The sequence below is a fragment of the Aythya marila genome, assembly GCF_965140915.1.
Source record: "Aythya marila genome assembly, chromosome: 20".
Taxonomy (NCBI): Eukaryota; Metazoa; Chordata; class Aves; order Anseriformes; family Anatidae; genus Aythya; species Aythya marila.
Window position 1 is genome coordinate 4664930 of NC_139061.1, and position 19621 is coordinate 4684550.

General features: G+C 48.7%; 1 protein-coding gene across 8 annotated transcripts in view; it reads left to right on the top strand.

Moving 5' to 3' along the window:
* The first annotated feature begins 630 nt into the window (after positions 1 to 630).
* Positions 631 to 19621, top strand: part of CUX1 (cut like homeobox 1) — a 268491-nt gene continuing 249500 nt past the window's right edge. For all 8 annotated transcript variants that reach the window (XM_082776240.1, XM_082776233.1, XM_082776234.1 and 5 more), the window contains exon 1: positions 631 to 763. In XM_082776240.1, the coding sequence (XP_082632366.1) occupies positions 701 to 763 (63 nt within the window). In that variant the 5' untranslated portion in view covers positions 631 to 700. The remainder of the gene's footprint in view (positions 764 to 19621) is intronic.

The following is a 19621-nucleotide window of genomic DNA, read 5'->3' on the forward strand; positions in this document are numbered from 1 at the left end:
AGCCGCCCCCTCCGAGCCGGCGGCCAGCGGCAGTGGCCCCATGGGCGTCTGCCCGCGCCCCCATGAACCCCGCTAACGACGGCGCGGCCGGTGGGGACGTGGGGGGCTCCCTGCTCCCCCCACAGCCACCTACACGCTGGGGGGCAGCCAAGCTTGGAGGGGGGGCTGTGAGCAATGCCCCCCTTCCCTAAATCCCCCCTAAAACCAAAATCCCCAATCCTAAATCCTAATTCTCCCCCAAATCCCCAATCGCCCCCTAATCCCAAGTGTCCCCCCCCAAACCCAATACCCCTCCCAAACCAAAGCACCCCCCCAGTCCTCCCCCTCCCCAGCCGTGGTCCCCCCACCCCACCCCAAGCAGGGGGGTGGGGGTGATGACACACACACACACACACACTCACACACGCACTCACACAGGGGGGGCTCTCTACGATCGCACCGCCCCCCCCTTTACTCCCCCCCCCCCCCCCCCCCAAGCGCACGGGGCTGACTCCGCGTTCCGGCCGGCGGCGGGCTCCAGGCCGGGATTTGGGCGCTCCCCGGCCGCCTCCCGCCCCCTGCCCCCCCCCGCCCCTCCTCCTCCCCCCTCCCTCCCTCTCTCCCTCCCTCCCTCCCTCCCTCCCCCTCCCTCCCGGCTCCCGAACTCCAGCCCCTCTCTCTCCCTCGATCAGCCGCTCACTCTGTCTCAATATGTCTCAAGATGGCGGCCAATGTGGGATCGATGTTTCAATATTGGAAGCGCTTTGATTTACAGCAGCTGCAGGTCAGGCTCCCCCCGCTCGCCGCACCGGCCGGGCCGCGCCGCCGGACCCCCCCCCCCCGCCCCCCTTCCCTTCCCCTTCTCCGCCTTCCCTCGGGCCCGGCCTCCCCCCCCCCCCTCCTTCCTCCTCCTCCTCCTCCTCCTCCTCTTCCTCCTCCTCCCGCAGCCGCCCGCGGGATCCCCCCGCTCCGCCCGGCCGCGCCGCTCCGCTCCGCTCGCCCCCCCACCGCCTCCCCCCCCCCCAACTCCCGATCGGCGGCCCCATCGGAAATCGATCCCCTTTGTTCAATTCATCGATCAGCCCAAGATGGCGCCGGAGCCGGCGCTCCCGGGGCCGCCGCCGCCGCTCCAGCCCGCTCCGTCCCGGGCTGCCCTCTGCCCGCTTCCCCTGCGCCTTTCCCCCCCCCCTCCTCCCCGCTCCTCCTCCTCCTCTCCGGCACCCCGGGGCCGCCGCCGCTCCGCGGGGCTCCTCTCGGTCCTTTTCCCTCTTCTCCCGGCTTCCCAGCCGCTTCCCTCGACCCCGGGGGGCGGCCGGGGGAAAAGTTTGCCGAGTGCCGGGACTTTGTGTGGGGTGTGCGGCCGGGGGGGGCGCGGGGAGCCGGCCGGGCTCGGCGGTGCAGGCGCGGAGCGGCGGGGGCTGGGGGCGCTGTGGTGCCGGCCCAGGGGTGCCGGTGCCCCCCCCCCGGTGTTAAACCCTCCGGTGCTTCCCCCCCCTTGGTCCTCACCCCCCCGGTGTAACCCTTCCCCCGGTGCTCCCCCTCCTGGTGTCACTCTCTGAGTGCTTCACCCCCTCCCGGTGCTCCCCCCTCAGTGCTTGTCACCCCCCCGGTGTCGCCCCCCCCCCCCCGTAGTCGCCACCCCCTCGGTGTAACCCCCCCGGTGCTCTCCCCCCTCAGCCGCCGCCGGGCAGGGGGCTCCGGGGAGGAGCCGAGGGGAAAGAAGAGAGGGACGGGGGGGGGTCCCGGGGGGGTCCCGGCTGCTTTTTGGGGCTCACAGGGCCGGGGCAGCGCGGTCCCGAGGGGCTGGGGGCGGCCGCTGAGGCGGGGGGGTGCTCTGACAGGTCCCGGCCGGGGGATGGGGGGGGCTCAGGGAGTCGGTTCCGTGCCCCTGTGAGGGGACGAGGCCGGGCGGTGCGAGCCGGGAGCCCCCCCCAGGACCCGGCCCGAGCCCCCCCCGGGGGCATCGCGGAGCTTTAGGGCCGGGGGGAGCCGGGCCGGGCCCCCCCGAGCCTCCCCGGGCAGCGCGGAGCCGCCTGGGGTCGGGGCCGGCCGCGGTCCCTGCCGGCTCTCAGGTGCATCGGGAGGTGGGGTGAGGCGCTGCCTTTCCCTCTCCGTCTGCCTATTTTTTTTTTTTTTTTTTAGCTGCTTTCGTGTTTTATTGTTTCTTTTAAAGGCTTTGGATTAAGGTAGACTTGGCTGAACTTTCCTCACTTGAAAGGATTCTTAATAGCGACCCAGAATACCTACAGGAATACAGAAAATGAGGTCCAGATGTAGAATTGTATAAAATAAAATGGATTAAATTAAGATGTATTTAAACAAGGTCTGACATCTTTAATTGTGGACTTTTGCCTCTGTGTGTGCGTGGTTGTACTTGCTTAGCATAGAAAAATAAACACTCAGAACGTCACTGCTGCGGCGTTACATTTAGCGGCGGGGAACTCTGAACATTTCCTATAAAATAAAGCCCTCAGAAATGCTTATTGATTAAAATATATTACGCTAAAGTATCTATCATGTAAATTAAATTCTAAAATGTAATGAACGCGGCCAAATGGCATTTTGATAGATTGTTCCATTCTGTTTTTAGTTTGAAAAAAAAAAAAAAACACCCTCACTTTTATTATAATTTAATTTCTGTGCATACTGTAAAACCTGTTGTGGAGTATCACCCTACAAACCTTAATCTCGTTTTTACAGGCTCGATGTGACAGGCTGACTCGAGCAGCTTGTAGGCTCTCCTTTGAAGCACGCCGGCAGTGCCAGCTCCGAGCTGCTCAAAGCGTCGTTACCTGCTCCCGAGGACCCGTGATTATTCGTACGGGTTGCGGATTGGGGCTGCTCGCCTCGTGGCAAATCCACCAGGCCGTCTGTACCCAGCAAACTTTGTGCTCAGCCTGCCCACAGGGAGTCCTGCAGTGACCAGGGAGGCAGAGAGGACCTTTCATCCCTAGGCAGAGTAGTTAATTTGTTTCAAATTAGCTTTTTATTTTTTTTTAACCCACCCATCTGCATGAAGAGGTAGTGTAATATTTACTCCCACTTGCAGATGAAGCAATATGCTATTAAATCTATCGTTACCGAGTGAGAAGCTCGGTCTTACGGAGCTGTTTGTTCCCCCCATTCATTTGTAATCATGTATTTTGAGTGTGGAATTACAGACGGCAAAAATTGCCCTTTTCCGTACTTTCTTTACCCTCTTCCAGGGCAAAAACGTGAAGGACTCGTGCTTAGCGTAGTTCCGCCAGTGCCCTGCCAAGTCCAGCTCCCCCAGCTGTGGGCTCGGTGGCTTCAAAGCTGTCGTTTTGCTGCGCGAGAAAGTTGTGAGGAGCAGAGGATGAGGCTGTGCCCATGTTCCTGGCAGCGGCGCGACGCGCACGCTGCCTGCTCGCAACTTCCTCTTCTGCCTTCTGGTAGAGGGCATTTAACTGTTGATGAGCTTCGACCTGCCTTGTAATATTAAGCAGCAGGTTTCTCGGGATTGTGTCAATATTAATTAAAAACGGAGCCAAGACCACTGTAGGGTCTGACTCTTTTAATTATTTATTTCCGTTCACTAAATAACCTCTTGTTTGTAGGAGGAGAGGTTTCAAGAGTTGGAGGCAGGGTTAAATAATTCAGAACTCGGGTTAAAGAACAAAAAGATCTGTTCACAGACAGAATATGACGCGCAGAAATGGTGGTTTCCTAAACGTACCAAACATGGCTCTTCACTTGAGACTGTACCTCAAGCGCATGCATGCAGACTTTTATTTTACAGCGAAGGTTGGTTGCATTTCCTAGAGAAGTGATGAAATTGGTGTGGCATCATTTCTGCATGAGTTTGCTGCCAAAGATGGACCTGTGTTTGATAACTCGTGGCAAAGGAGTTGTAGAAAAAACAGATCCTTGCAAAAGGTGAATGCTGCGGCCATAAATGCGAATTAAAGCACTGGGGCAGTGCTGGTGCCCTCGAGATAGAAGCACGTCTCCTGTTGGGAGGCATCGTACCATCCCAATCCGCTGGACCTGCAGCAGAGCAAAGATTGTTACCTGCTGCTGGCCAGGTCCTCGCTCCTAGCTCTTGGTTTTGGTGTCGCTTGCCATCACCTCCCCTAAAAACACCCCTCTGCTGGCGAGCAGGAAAAGGAGCCTGTGGGTGCTGCGTGCCGTCCCGTTCCAGATTCTGGTCGGTGTTTCTGAGCGTGTGTGTGCCTCTGTGTGCCCGTATCGGCAGATGCAGTTGGCCCAGCCGTATCTCTCGGACCAGCAGTGCTGCTCGAGTAAGCCTAGCTTGCCTCTCAGATCTAAGCTGCGTCTGCAGGATGAGTGGAAAAAGTTAGTACTGCTCGAAAACCAAACGTGCTGCGTGTTGAAGCGTTCTGCAAATAAGCACGAGTCTCAAAATCTCAAAGCTTTTTAGGGCAGGCACACATGCTAGTGAAAAGTACAGCTTCTTCAGCTTCTTGCTGCTTTTGAGCAGAACGGCGTAACTTGTTACCATCAGGCTGCAGGACTAAAATCTAACCCCTGCTAAAGTCCTGCTTGTGCTTTTCTTTCCTTTGGTAAATCTCATCCCAGGATTGCATCATATATGATTAATGTGAGGATAGAGTATTAGTTTTATGTCTGCTGTGACTAATTGTTTAAGGTAAACCATTGATCTTACTATACCATTACAAAATTTGTAACAAAATCTGGAAAAACTAAGTAGTAATGAGTAGCATTTAAATACTGAAGCTATTGAATTATTTAATTAGAAACAGGTGGAGTTCTTGGCATCTTTTCCTTGGGTCTGATTGTACCAGAGCACGAGCCGATTTGCTGTGAGTGAAGAGTTACCGTGCTTCATCAGAAGTGGAATTAGCATCTTAGCGTTAATTTTGTTTACCCATACAGAGCTCTGCAGAATTTGTATCTGTCATAAAAGTCCTCAATTCTCGGTTATTTGTGATGGTAGCTAAACGTGCAGTAAGAGGAGTCTTTAGCTGCGGAAGGCGCGTTCCTGTTCCCCCACCCGATCAGATACGGGTGCTGAAAGCAGCTTGGCAGCTCTGCGAGAAGGTGCAGGAGAGAGAACCCAGAGGGCTGCGGATACCTGAAAGACAGGACGCCGCTGCCAGTCAACTCTGCCAGCCGTTGTTTGCCTGAAATAGGCAAATTTGGCTTTTTGTGGCAGTCAGAGCAGCATCTGTGGGCATCCAGCATGCCTGACGTACTGGAGGAAGGGCCCACGCTGCACTTCTGGCTTGACAGTTTGGCCTCCCTAGGATTCCTTGAATCTGTTCCTCAGAAGGAAATTTCTGTAAGCTTTTCTAGCCCTCTTTCTTGTTCCTCGGGTGAAACAACGCCCATCCAAAGCATGGCAGAGTGAGGGCCCGTTTCAGTCAGGCTGCTGGTATGCCAATTTTGTAGTTAATTGGATAATGTATCGAGAAATGCAGTAGTGGGGATTTGGAATATGGCAATGGCTGGGATGTTTTGGAAAAAAAGATTGTGCTGCTTGGCTCTGTGTGACAATACCAAATAAGTAATGGGCGAGACGTTTGTTAAAGAAAAAATTACATGCAGTCTGAAATTCCACTGAACAATTATTCTTTATTTGCGAGCCGATTTGTAATGCATGGATGTAGAGAAATGCGCAACCCCAAGTTTCAGTTTGATCGTACTGAGGCTGTGAATAAAGGCAGTTTATCTATGGGAAGGGGAGCTCCACACGTGTGTGTCTGCTGTTATTTCAGACACCCAGCAGGCAGGGCTCATTGGCTTGGGGTGTGAGCGGGGTTGTGTGTTCCTGTATTGGACATCCAGATTTCTCTTGCCTGTGTTCTTTGCGTTTTGCTCTTTGCTTATCTTGTTGCTTGGCTGTTTCCTGTGTGCTTCATGGGCAAGGTGGTGAAAATGCGATGTTTTCTGGAGTCAGAATGTGGTGACGATATTCCTACATGCCTGAAGGAGAGAGGAGGAAAATGTGAAGCTGTGCAGGAGAAAGCTGAAAAGGGGTTGTTAGCAGAAGCCAAGTCTGGGGACAGACATTTGTACAAGAGTCCCCATGCACAGGCTTTCAGGTGCAGGGTTGAATTTACCAGGAAAGGTGAGAAAAATAAGGCCTCATGATCAGGATAACCGATGTCCTTAAAGTGCTAAAGATGAGTCTTGCTCATGTTGTGGGTTGTACATTTGTGACTTGTTTTTGTTTTCTCTGCTCTGACAAGGCAAATACATCTGTCACTTCTGCTTTTCTTGTTAATTATACTGAAAAAATACAGCACGTTGCAATGCTGGGGTTATGAAATAGGTAGAAATCCAAACAGAAAACTGCACGTTAACAGAGTTAAGTTCTTAAAAAAAAAAAAACGAAACGCGGAGCCTACAGATGTTGGGTGTAGGTTGTTGGGTGTAACAGTGGTCTCCCCCGTTGTCAAATAACACTTGGGTTTCTTGGAAAGCAGTAGGCAGCGAAGAATTTGTGCTAGACCCACAGCCCTTGCCTGGTGGCGCTTACGTTGCGGCTCTGCAGCAGTTGAGGCGGCGTTGCTGTGGCTTAGCAGCGTTGGGGGTTTGAGCATGAACGACTGCGCGGCCGGCTGGGAAGCGTCGAGGCCAGGGGTGAGCCGGTGGCTCCGTGCGGGAGAGCCGCAGCAGACGGAGTCTGAGGCCGGAGTCTCTCAGACGGATGCTGTCTGATGGCTGCTCGCCTTGCTGGCGGCTCGCTCGCTTCCCTGCCTTGCAGTAATTTAGTGCCTTTGTCTGCAGCTGGGGTAATAAGGAAGTCTCTTGCCAGGGCCTGAGGTGTGCTTCTGTGGTCGGGTGGAGGGCACGGAGCTGGGGTGCTCAGGTTTGTGGATCGCAGGGGGCTGCTCTGGGGAGGCAGCCCTGCCTGGGGAAGCTGGAAGCAGATGCACGGAGATCCAGGAGCTGCCTCCCGTCGAGGCTTTACGTTCCCACATGTCTGTGCCCCGGCCGTGAGCTTTTTAAGGCCTGTAAGGATGTAGGCCGGGACTGTCTCTGATGCATAAGCTTGTGCCTCAGTGTTGAGCAGGTCCTGTTGTACCCTCCATTTGTGAAACGTGCCTTAAGGAATCACAAGCACCTGGAAGTGCTGCTGCGAGGTTTCTGTGAAGAACGTGAAAGTTTAGGCAAAAGCATTGGTAAATGAGATCCTGTGTTTGGAGATGTTGTGTCTGGCTAATGGTCAGCTGAGCCTGGAGTCACACGAGCACGCGGGTGAGACCAGACCGTGGTCTGATTCCTGCTAAAATTGTAAAGCAGGGCTTGAGCCGCGGAGATGAGGGGGTCCTGTGCTGCAGGTCACTGCGGGATTCCTTCTGTGTGGGTTTTTTCATGTGTGCAGGGAACCCGGATCCCCTCTGCTGCTTGTTGGTTAGCGGTGGCTTCGGTCTGTGGCTCTCGTGTGACGAGCTGAGGTCTGTAATGCTGCAGGGGCACAGAAACAAGAACGAGTGGGGTGGGGGAGAGGACGCTGCTCCCAGAGGGAAGTGGTGAAGGGAGGAAGGAGTTAAGGAGTGAGCCCAAGCCTAGGGCTTGGAAATTGAACCGTCCTTACAGCACAGCTGGGAGGAGAGGGAGCGCATTTCATGACATGCACAGGTATGGGGCGGTGTGCCTGGGGAGCACCGAGGGTCTCCCAGCAGTGCCTGGCTGCCGTGTTGCAGCCAAACCCAGCTCACCTGCGCTCGCCCGCGTTACAAAAGGATAGCCTGGGGTTTACCACCGCACCGTGCTTGTGGGAACACCCTGGGAAGATCTGCGCCGGAGATACCAGGGCGGTGGTACAGCGGCGGAGCACGCCAACAGATTTTAGTGCTGTCCTGTAACAAGCAGGGCTTATGTTTCTGGTAGAGCTGAACAGTTCTTAACCACTGAATGGTGTTTTCAGGTGTTGTGAGTAACAGAAGTATTGTCATTGTTCTAACTTCACAGAATCTGAAAGGTGATTTCATAGCTGTTGACTTGCAAGTCTTCGTTTCTACACAACAAACAAACAAAACTCCAGATGTAGCTCAGGCACAGGAGGATGATTTGTTTTGCATGAGAATGTCCTGGCTTATTGCTGTGGAAACTGAACTGCAGAGCTAAAGCTGCGGGTAATGACGTGCAGTAGAAGTTTGGTTACCTCATGCTCCTGGGCGCTCCGGTACCTCTGCTGGGTGCTGGAGGCTGTGGGTGCTGTCGGTCTCTTAGTTTAGGGAAAACAAAGGGCTTCCCTTACCAGAGTGGTAACCTTAAGCTGGTGTGTGTCAGTTTGTCAGAAGTCTGTACGCTGGGAGTATGTCAGGGAGTGATGCCCTGGGGCTGATACTGGCTCGTAGTAGGTGAGTGGCCGATGGCAGGTGGTGGTGGTCTGCTGTAAGCCGGGGTCCCAGCCCTGCTGGTGGCTCCTGGTGCCCCTGCTGTGCTCTGCGATGTGGTTCTCCATCTGGAGAACATGAAGCGTGCTGAGATGGAGGGCTGTCAGCCAGCGTGTGGGGTTCTTCACAGCTTCTGCCTAATTCTGTGCGCTGCAGAGTTACTGGTGCACCTTTCTGCACCTCTGTTTGATTTCTGTTCAAAGGGATTAAACAGAAGTTGCACCGCTGTTAGCTGGTGGAGGTTTTTCAGGCTTGTTGCTGGAAGCAATGTCTATAGGAATGAGTGTGGAAGAAGGACTGAGTAGTCAGGTGTCCTAAAAGGTTGTTGTTGGTGATTGTTCTCCCAAACCACTGGGAGAAAACCTTTCCTGCAGAGGGTTATGGAGCTACAACCCGGAGTTACTCCTACATACACGCACTGTACTTCTCAACACACCTGCAGGTGCTTTGGCAGTGTTTGAAGGCAAGATACACAACTTAACAACTTTCCCTTCAGATTCTCTGTTTGTTAAAGGCTGCTTAAAATTTACATTATGGGCACCCGGTGGTAGAGATGGCAAAGTTAATGCTCAGCAGCCCGTGGCTGCATCACTGAGAGGTGCGGTCCTGAGCTTCAGCCGGAGGCGGCACCGCTCTTGGGGGACCCCAGGTCCCTGCTGGCGGGGTTGGGAGGGCGATGCAGTGCTGGGGGCTATTGATATCCTTCTGCTAGGACCATCAGCAGGGATAAGGGTTGTGATTTAATGTCCACGTGTGCCATCAGAAGTGTTGATCACCACCATATCCCGCACTCTTCCACTTCCCGATGAGCTGCTGGGCCAGAGGGGCGTGGTGCTGGGTTGCCGAGCCCCTGAGCACCTCTCTGGGTCACACTCGATGAACTCTGCAAAGGTGAATAAGCTTTATCCCTATTTAGCACATCACCAAGGCCCCGACCCAGTAAGCATTATCGCATGTGCTTAATTTTTAACACATGCGTAGTCGGAGTCTTCTGAGGTCGTCTGGGAAGGAGTGGCCTTTGCTGCCACGGCCGGTGGCTGAGTTGTGAGCAGAGGAACCTCTCCAGCCTCTCCCCACGGTCTGCTGCCATGCCCGGGGTCTTCTCTGTCTCTTCCTTTATCTCAGGTTTCTAATCAGCTTGAATCTGTTTCTTGTTTGGTTCGTTGATGTCAAATATAAATGTCATCGGAGTAGCTCAATAAAATTTATACTTGTGCTTTGTCTGTAATTATTTTTCATTTTATTTTTATTGGGCATTTACACATTTTATTGCATATGCATGTCAAAGTAAATTTATGTCATGTTATCACTTAAAGATGTTTGCTGCATTTTCAGACGTAAATAAAATGTACCCTTTGTCTGTGATCTGAAATATGATAATGTTAATTTTGTCAGCAAACTGCATATCTATTTTTATGTTGCAACTTTTGTGTGCGCGTGTTAATATTGATAGGACTCAAATAACTTGGGTTTGGTATGTCTGGTATGAGCATAGTTGCTTTTCTAATACTAATTGTGGAGATGGGATAATATTAAACATTTAGTAACAAGGAGCCAGTAGTCTCGCAATTGATTTTCTGGGGGGAGACCTCTGTACAGAGCTGCTTGCACAATTGTAACCTAAGTTTCTTTTATGTGAGCACCAGAAGTGTTCGGTGTATTAAAAAAAAAAAACAATGGGGGGAGGGATCTGAGTAGAGCGATTTGTCCCTCCCTTCCCTTCTGCCAGCTCTATCCTCTTCCAGGAGCTCTCGTTTTCTTTTGCTTATAGGTTTCTGCACGTTTCCTTTGGCGTGGAGTCTGGCTATCGAAATTCTTAGGATGCTGGAAAAGGGCAGCTTGCTAATATTGTGTCTTCAGCTCATCTGGCCATTGCTGGGCACAACACCCTGCTCATTTTCTTGAGCAAACATTCTTCAGGCTCACAATTTCCGTGTGAACTCAGAACTTCTTTCTGTTGTTATCAGAAGTGAGTCGATGCTTGCTGCTTCACTGGGGTGACTCCGGGAGGCTCCCACACAGTGAGAGGGGCAGGAAGGCTTGGTAAGGCAGATGATTGGAGAGCAGGATCACCCTGAGGATTTGGGCACTTGGTAATGAGGGAAGCTTTCCCCTGCGAGCCTGGATCCTGCGGGACCACAGGTGCTGCACTTCGTATCACCTGCAGGTCTGGGCATTGTTCCCCTGGCTACTTCAGATCAGGGTTGAATCAAATAAAATGGTTTTACAATGTCATGCTCCCAATTCTGTGCATAAAACACAGTTCCCTATTTTCTGTGCTCGTGAGGAGGAGCTGGTTTCAGGCTTTTCTTGTATGTATGGGCAGAGCTTTGGTCGATCCCCTGCTTGGGACATTGTGCTGTAAAGCTGTGTTCTTCGTCTAACTTTTGATACTCGTTTCTGTCAGCCCTTGTAAGTCCTTTGTTGTGCTCCATGCCATCAACTCTTGCAACTAGAACTGTTTTTTTTGTTTTTTTCCTTGGGTTGTTATGGTAAGCACAGCACAAACGATTAAAACTGCATAGACACTGTGCTGGGACCAGCTCATTTTAGATAATAAATTAAAATCCATTAGTATCTGAAATGTCCTGGCATATCCCGAGTACAGTTAGTTCTTTAATGTGCCACGTCTTACACCAAGCTAAGTAAAACTTGATTAATGTCACTATCTGGGATTTTCTGTCCTGTAAATAGGACTTGAAGTCTAAAATTGGAACTGTGAAAACCTACTTTAAATAGGATTAGAAGAAGAACTTAGTAGCTCAGGTTGTTTTCACAATCTTAGAAAGTGGTCGCCAAGGCCCCCGGGCTGCTGCACGTGCCGTCTCTTCGACATTCCCCTTAGTGCAGGGGCTGAAAGGCTCCTCTAGTCCCTGCCTGGTGCTGGCGCTGTGCTCAGCTCAGCCTTCCCTGGGGTGGGTTCACAGCTTCTGGTGCCTGCAGCACCCTGAGGTGCTGGTGGGCAGCGTCGCCTTCTGCAGGCACCTGAGCAAATGCTCCTGGCACCAGGGAGTGACGGCTGCACGCCTTGCTGCTCGTTCTCCAGGTGAACTTGGGTTTGGTACAGGCAGATTAAGGGGAAGCTGGCAAGTTCGCAGGTGTGCCTGGTTCAAAAATTACAAAAAAAAAAAAAAAAAAAAAAAAGCAAAACTTTTTTAGGGCATTCATTGCTCTTTATCTTATTTGCTTCTAGATGTGTCACGGCAAAATGAAGTCATATATTGTAGTGCTTTTACGCCCTCTTTATTTGCTATAATAATTTTACCAACAAATTGTGAAGTTAATTTCAGCAGTAAGAAGTTTTCATTCTGCAGCGAGTTTTTAGATGGCTGACGGCTGGCAGCAGCCCCTTTGTACGGTTTCTTGATTGTCAGCTCTTCATTAGAAATTTACTTTCTAAATGCTGACTTAAGGCCTGACACTTTGTTTGTTTAACTGTCAGTTACACTACTTTGGAGACCTAATAAAAGCCTCTCAGATCTTTCTGTTGAATTAGGCCATCCTTTACCACCCCGGCGACTGAAGTAAAACAAGCGTAGCGTTATCCTTCTGTATCTACCCAGTTTTTGCTGGATCCCATCTTCGGGTGCCCTCTGATACTTTATCCTCAACGCGACAGTAGTTCAGTTCTCCAGTAAAAGGTCACTGTGACGTTTTAATTGGATTTTTCAGCTGCGAGGAATATAAAAACCCGGGTTTATTAATAGAGCGGCTTTGATCTCGAAAGATTCCCAAACATTTGCCGTGTTGCGCACGCAGGAATGGTTCGTGCTTTAGTTTCACTGCTTGGTCGGGGTGATCGGTTCGGCTGGGGAAGCTGGACGTCGCATCCCGGCTGGAGGAGTGAGGAGCACGTCCCTGTGAATCTGGGGAAAATCTTCGAAGGCAGAACTTTGTTTCCCGAGCTGGAATTTCCCCAGGATACAGCATTGAACAGCTCTTCCATTGGAGGTGCCAAAAGATCTTTCCCAAATTGTTTTGCTTTTGTTTTCCATCTGAAATCTTTGAAAAAGGTCACGGGCAGTAGACAATTAGAGAAACGCTTAAGTGACCTTGTTAGTGTATTTTTGTGGAATTATTGTGCTTTACAGTTATTGCTGCCTTACACAGATGGTTATTGCGGTTATTGCTGGTTTCCATCTGTTCGTTAAGCAAAAGTAAAGACAGAAAGCGGCATCTCTAACTGGGTTTTTAACCAGAACCTGTAGGTTTTACTTCTTCCACCATGTCAGGTTAACCTGTTGGGTTCAGAGTGCCGTGGTTTCAAGGAAAAGAGATCAAAGCAGGAACACGTCTGTGCAACGTGGGTCGCGATAGCAGCTTCCTGTGTTTCGGCACCTTTGTCTCGTGCGGCTGCAGGTACGCGGCATGGTGTCACCATGGCAGGGAGCTAGGCCAAGGGCCAGGCCTGACACTGGGCAGGGGGCTTCACAGCCACAGGACCCTTCCATCATGTTGCTTCTTGCTTGTGGATAGCCTCGGTGTTCTCCCTGTGACTGACCCCAGTGGAGTTTTCCCTGGTTTTGCTCAAATCTGCTCCCTCCAACTACTGCGATGGTTGAATCCTGTTGAAGTCTTGCTGGTGTTGGAGCTCCCTGCTGGCTCTGGTGCAGTAGGGCTGGCGTCGGTTTTAATGCTCATGGAGGTCTTCAGTCCCTGAGCTTCTGCAGAATGGTGGGAGAAGGAGCCCTAGAAATACAAAGAGGGATTTGGGTTTTCACCTGGTGAAGAAGATCAAAACAAACTGAAAAACTTCTTAAAAGTCTCATTGTCCTGCTGCTGGCACTCGGAGTTTTCCTTCACCTGCCTGCTCCCTTTGGGCTGGTGGATGATTTGGTCTCGCGAGGCTGTTCTCAGCCAGCAGAAATTTCAGGTGGGACAGAAAAGTGAGTCTGTCCCTGGTGGGAGCTGCTTCCAGCGGTGCTGGGCAGGGTACAGAACTCCTATTGTACTGCTCAGGCTCCTTTGCCAGTTGCTTGAGCAACTGTCCTCAGCAGTTTGTGCTATAAGATGTTAAGTAATTAGATCATTCAGATTCTAGTTAAACATAATTAGAGCCCTGTGTAAACTGAGTGAAGCTGACAGGTTTTATAGGTTGGTCATAGCAAAAATATCAGATGATATAGTTCAGCATTAATACAAAAAGATTTAAGCCTCCCTGCCCTCAAATAAAGAGGTGTTTAGTCTCCAGATTTAGTCCTTAATTAGAACTACAGTTTATGGAACTTACTAAAAATGTTTTCAGGATCTTGGAAGTCTCACTCAGAAGTACTCCCGAGCGTTTGCCAGTTGCAGTTTCTGTCCATGCTCCCAAATTTGAAACTGAAAACCTATGGAGCGCTTGGTGGGTGAAGTGAACAGGAAGGTAACAGAACTTCACCCCGGCTTGTCTCCTTCCTGTCACCTAACCCAGAGGGACAGTCAGCCGCAGTGGTGCCTGTGGATTTGTGAGGAGGTGCTGAGCAAGGAGTCAATCTGTCCCCTGCCTCGCTCATGCCCGGCTTGCCTTTTCGGGTCGTGAGCGCTGCGACACGGTGCACGCACCCAGCATGGGGCCTCAGTGGACCTCACTCTCCACCAGCTGTCCCACTGCCACCTGGAGCTGTGGCCATCGCGTCCCTTTTGAGCCGTTCAGCAGCAGAACTGGGGAGAATCCACGAGTAATGTGACCGTGAGCAAAGATACCACGTTGTAAGGGCAGCAAGCGCGAGGCTGCAAGCACAGGGCGTGCACATTAGCTCTGCGCTCCTGGGTGATCTCAGGCATTTGATTATTGTTAATTTTTTTACAGCACTTTAGAGCTAATTCCTGGTTATTTCTCTCCCTCATTTTACAGATATGACACATTATTTTGTTGTTTGTTTGCTGGCAGGCGAAACATATTTTCTGAAGGAAAGTGTTAACAGATAGGCTGATAAAATGTCTGTCTTCTAAAAACTGTCTGAAGACAAATTGAGTATTTGTCTGCATGTGGTGTTCACACTGTTGTTGTGCTAGCTACTGAACAAATTAACAAGATGATTCTTGTCTTTTATGGGATGTAAACTTTCTTTTTAGATGTTGCAGGACTCCCGTATTTTGAACTAGACCCAGGGTGATTGTTCTGCTGAATGCACTGGAAGCCGATTGCTGGTCATTTTGCCACAGCAAATAAAGAAAAATTAGGTACAGAATGTTTACAGGAAAGTGAAAATATGTTGGAAAAAATCTGATTCAAATAATTAAGGCGATTTTGCAGTTAGGCTTAGTTTAAAAAAAGGAAAATCAGAAGGAGAAAACAGCAGTTATTTCTTGGTCACCCTAAATGATGAAGTTGTCTCGTTCGGTACAGAAAACGGCTCCTTTGCATGCCCTGCAGAGCTGTTTCATGCAGTAACTTCCCGTGTCCCCTCCAGCCTCTCCCCACCATGCTCAGTTATGTCACTTCTGTGATGCTCCGAGCCTTGCTGTCCTGGCTGGAATCTCGAGACTGTTTCCAAGCTTGTATTTCTCACTTGGCAGCACATGATGCGGCTGGTGGGCAATCTGCCGTATCCCTTTTTTGTCAAACATCAGAGTTGGTGTCTGACACTGAATCCGGGAATAAGAACAGGGAGAGTGAAATGTAGAGTGGAACCGACGATATCTGTTGGGTGTTTTTGTGGGTTTTCTGCTGCTACTGCTTGTGATTGATACTCAGTTCTGGTGGTGATAGAATGGCAAAGATTTTGTTTTCTTCCCCTTTGTAATTTAAGTGATTAGCGTGACCTGGTAAGTGGAAGTTTTTCGCCTACCTTTCATATCAGGTACCATGTACTTAGGAGTGAAAAAGCTCAGTTTGAGGAAAATCCCCTGAAGTTATATGGAAGCAAAACAATTTTAAAAAGCTGTCTGTGTGTGTGTATGTGTATGCATGCATGTATGTGTGTTTGTGTAAACACGCAAGCTCACACAGGCACAATCTCTTTCCTGGATCAGCTCCCACCATGCAAAATACAACCTGAAAGTGCTATAATTGATTATGTGCAATAGGAGACAAACAACCGAGATTTTGGGAGAGGGCAGGGTGTGGTCCAGATCTGGCAAAACATTTAAGAACAGAACATTATTTTTTCAAAGGTAGGGAAACTTTAAAACATCGGTCCAAGAGTTAAGACTGGTTGGGAGAAGGAAAAGAGTACAGTAAACTGAGACGTGTTCTTTGTAGGGGGAGGTGTTGGGGGAGGAATTGGGAAGAAAGAACACGCAAGTTTAGGTTAGTACATGTTCATGTTCTTCTGGTTTTTTAACTTCATTTGTTTCCCTGGCAGATGTCCCATGGCTTTGAGGCCTTTGTCTGTGTGAGAGAGAACATGAAGGAGGGCTTGGCAGAATGCTTTTGGGTTGTGTGGAATAGCTGGTAGTCATATTTATAGTGAGTGTTGTCTCTTGGCATGTGTGATTTTGATAACTGGCAATTGTTCTACAAAGTTACGTGTTACATTGGCAAGTGAGCTTTCCCTGAATTTCCTCCATTAGTTCTGTGTTGTAGATAGATCTCACGTACAAGTTCATCTAAGTCCTGAGTGGGACTTGTCAAAGCGCAGTGCAAAGTACTCTACTCAAGGGCTGCGAGCCTGCCCCTTCCAATCTTTCCTCTTCAAGCCGTCTTCATATAATCTATTACACTTAACCCTGCTTAAATTGAAAAGAATCAGTATTTGTAGTAGTTTAAAACAGATCTAGCAGTCCTTAGGTGATAAGATTTTCCTGAGCTTTGTTTGTAGCATGTATGTGTGTGCTGTGTCCTCCTTTAAAAGCTCTTCGTGCACTTGTAATGCTGCTTGCACCTTACTGCTTAACGCGCTGTTCTTTGGACTTGCTAAAATTCACAGTAGGGTTGGTCCAGTAGGTGCTGCAGTCTGCAGGGAAAGGATACAGGAACAGTATTGGGCTGCCGTGAGGGTTTCCGTCTTCTGGAAACCTTTTACTTTTTCCATATCCATGACTCTAAATGGATTTATAACAATATAGCTTTATGCCTTTAAAACACCTGCTATAATTGCTTAGAAATATACTCCATGTCAGCCTTTATTGCTTACTGTGATTATGTTTCTGGTAACCATCCTTTTTGGCAGACTCATAAAATAAGTTTCTCATAATAGGATTCCTTACAGACTTAAACAATATGCATAGCTTAAAGTGCAAATATGTTTTATAGGGGAAAGGAGATTATTCTGCTGTTCTTCGATACCTTTAATTTGAGACTACAGGAGGTGCTCTGTTAAGTATATGCATAAGTTTTTAAAAAAACTCAAGTTCTACCCATTTAATCGAGCGGAGGTACGTGGGGGCCTTTTCTTTGCATGGTAGATTCAGAGTTGAGAAGAACGTGCAGACAAGTTCTTGAACTTCTAGATGTGATTTTTTATCAATTAGCATAGTTTATATGTAAGCTATACAAAAGGGTGAAAAAATGTTGCTTAACATTGCTGATTTAACACCTCGGTGCTGTGTGAATACTGAAAAAAACTTCTGGCACCAGAGGTTTGTACCTTCAGTTTAGGGATGACCTCGTGCACACTACTAAAGTAGGGGGTCCTGTGAAGCTTTATGTAGGGTGTGATGGACGAGCTCTTCATATGTTTGGTCATAGTTATAGGTTATATTTGAGTGTTCTACATTGCAGAAACATATCAAGGAGTATCAGGTCATGTATTCTCACAGCTAAGGTGCAGAAGATCGCAGACAACCGAGACCGTTGGGTGCCGAGTTGTACTACCTAGGCGGTAGGTGTGTAGTACATCTTGGCAGCGACATCAGCCGGCCACAGGAGGTTGGGAAGTTCCGGCTCAACCCTGCAAATCAAATTAGGATGTTGGTTCCTGCAAAGAGATCGCAGGATTGAGGAGGTGTTATTTATCGTCATTTTTAGCTAAAGAGTTCCACCCATGCAAAATTCTTTGCGCTAAGAGAATGAGACTTTTTGGTAGGCGGGTTGTTCTCAAAATCTCGAGTAGAGGAAAAGGTGGTGAATAGTTATTTTGGGGCCCTTTTAAAATATGAAAATAAAATTACTGGGGTTAGTCAATGTTCTTTACATCAGCACCTTTATCCTCAAGGATATTTTGGTATTTTTGCCTTTGAAATTTAGGCTAGACTTCAAAGAGCAGGTGGAATTTCCCGGGAGAAGCAGGGTGCTGTAGGGTGGCAGAGGCAGGGGCTGGAGAAGACGAAGCAAATGCGCGTGGGCTGCTCCTGCTGTGGGCCCGTGAAGGGTCTCAGCAGAGGAAGCCGAGAGGCTTCAGACCCGTTGTGCTTCAGAAAGTGCTGCTGAGGGTTCGCTTTGTGCTGCAGCTCCCCGTGTCACCCGTCTGCTGCAGGGGTTTGATGTGCTTGAACGTGGCTGTGTGCTTCTGAACCAGCTGATGTGATGCACCACGATTGGTGGTGCCATGTGCAGGTGCTTCTGCTGCTCAAAACCTGCTCGAGTGGTTTTAGCCATTTCCTTGTGGGACAGGGATAGTGAGAAGTTTAATCATTTTTTAAAATTATTTCTTTAAGCATCGAGGGTATCAAGCAAGCATAAAATCAAATCCTGTGGGATGGCAAATACTGTTTTTAAAACTAGTTGGCTTGTTGTAGCTGTGATAATCTGTGTTGATCAACCCTTTTGGTGTTTGCTACAAAATTTATTCTAAAAGGCATGGTGGCTCATTCTCGCTGGTGGCAGTCCAAACCGTCTCGGCTGCCAAACTTGGCACTGGTGCCAGTGGTTTGCTATTGCTGATCTAAGAATATAATACAGATGGTTTGATACACGGTGCAGATATATACAGATGGTTTGAAACTTTTGCATTTCTTTTTCATTCCATTGTTTCTTCTCGGTATATCAAGTATCTCTGGATATATAATTGCTATTCTTAAAACATTCTGAGCCGTATTGGGTTTAACTTCTGCCTGTTGTTGCCGTAAGAATTTGTCAGCAAAAGGCATCTGTTTCATAGAAGTTCAAATGTTCTGCGTGTTGGTACAGGTATGCTTATTTAAAAAGCACGAGAACATTTCTGTCAAGCTGTTTGACCACCACACCTGGATATATCCTTCAGTTACACAGGATGAAGAAAGCAAATTCCATAAAATAAGCTTGTAGATCTAAAAATCCAAAGGCTGTGGTCCCTGGCTTTGCTTCAGATTATTGCAGAAGCTGGTAATGACATCTTTGCAGTTGAAACAGCGAAGCGTTAGCCTGGTGTAATAGTTCAAGCAGACATCAGTGAGGTCTGGCTAAGGGCTGGATCATTTGTTTTCAGTGCTCATTACAGCCTGTTGATCTCTTGCCAGCAGAAATTTCTAGGTTGTGAATTTGTTTCTGTTGTATACAGGCATATGACATCAGTTGCCTGCTAGCAGGACAGGGCGTAAATAGTATCATGACAGCGTAACTTCAGTACTCTCCGCATTTCTCCATGCATTCAATGTATTGATGTTACAGTAGCTGATGTTGACATAGTTCATTGCCTGGGCAAATGGTAAAAGTAGCCTCTGCGTTGATTTGCTTCTGGTCTGATCATGTATGAGAGGTCCTCATTCTGCTCTTCAGGGATATCGACAGCTCTGTCCAGTGCGTGGAGTTTTGGAGGTGCTTATACAGACGTGCTTTCAAGCAGTGATTTACTTAGCTTCCTTCGTAAGGTTGTTAAAGTGCTTAACAATGCAATTAATGTAATTTAAGAACAGTTAAAGGCACTAGTGGTTCTTTTCAACTTAATTTTAAATGCTGAGACAGATTAAGCAGTTTGAACAATGACAAGATTATGTTCCATAGCCATCGAGCGTATAAATAAAATATGCCCTAGCACTTGGTATCTTGAATCCAAAACTTATGGACCACTGCAATGACTGATTATGGATATATTGCCTTGTTTGGGGATCGTCAGACATCTGACAAGTTAAGCACGATCAGTGCAAATCAGTATTTAGATGTCAAACCTGTAATGATTATTTCATTGCTGTGGGAAGTACTGCTGGTTACTTCAATACGGTGTGTGTCTTGAATTCATTTCAGTTCCGCCGTAGATACTGGCATAATGATAATTTCTGAGATGAGACATAAAATAGATCTATGCGTCTCTGAATGCTTTCTGTTCTATTTGCATGGAGACATTAGCATTTTATCCAAATATTCTCTTAGTTTTTGTGCGTGTAAATGATTTATGGCTTTTTTCCCCCCATAAGTTTCATTAATGCTTTAAGTTAACATTTCATCCTTTTAATACAATTTGTATTTGTAATACAAAGCAGCTCAGACTGTATTCAGCAGGAAGGAAAGG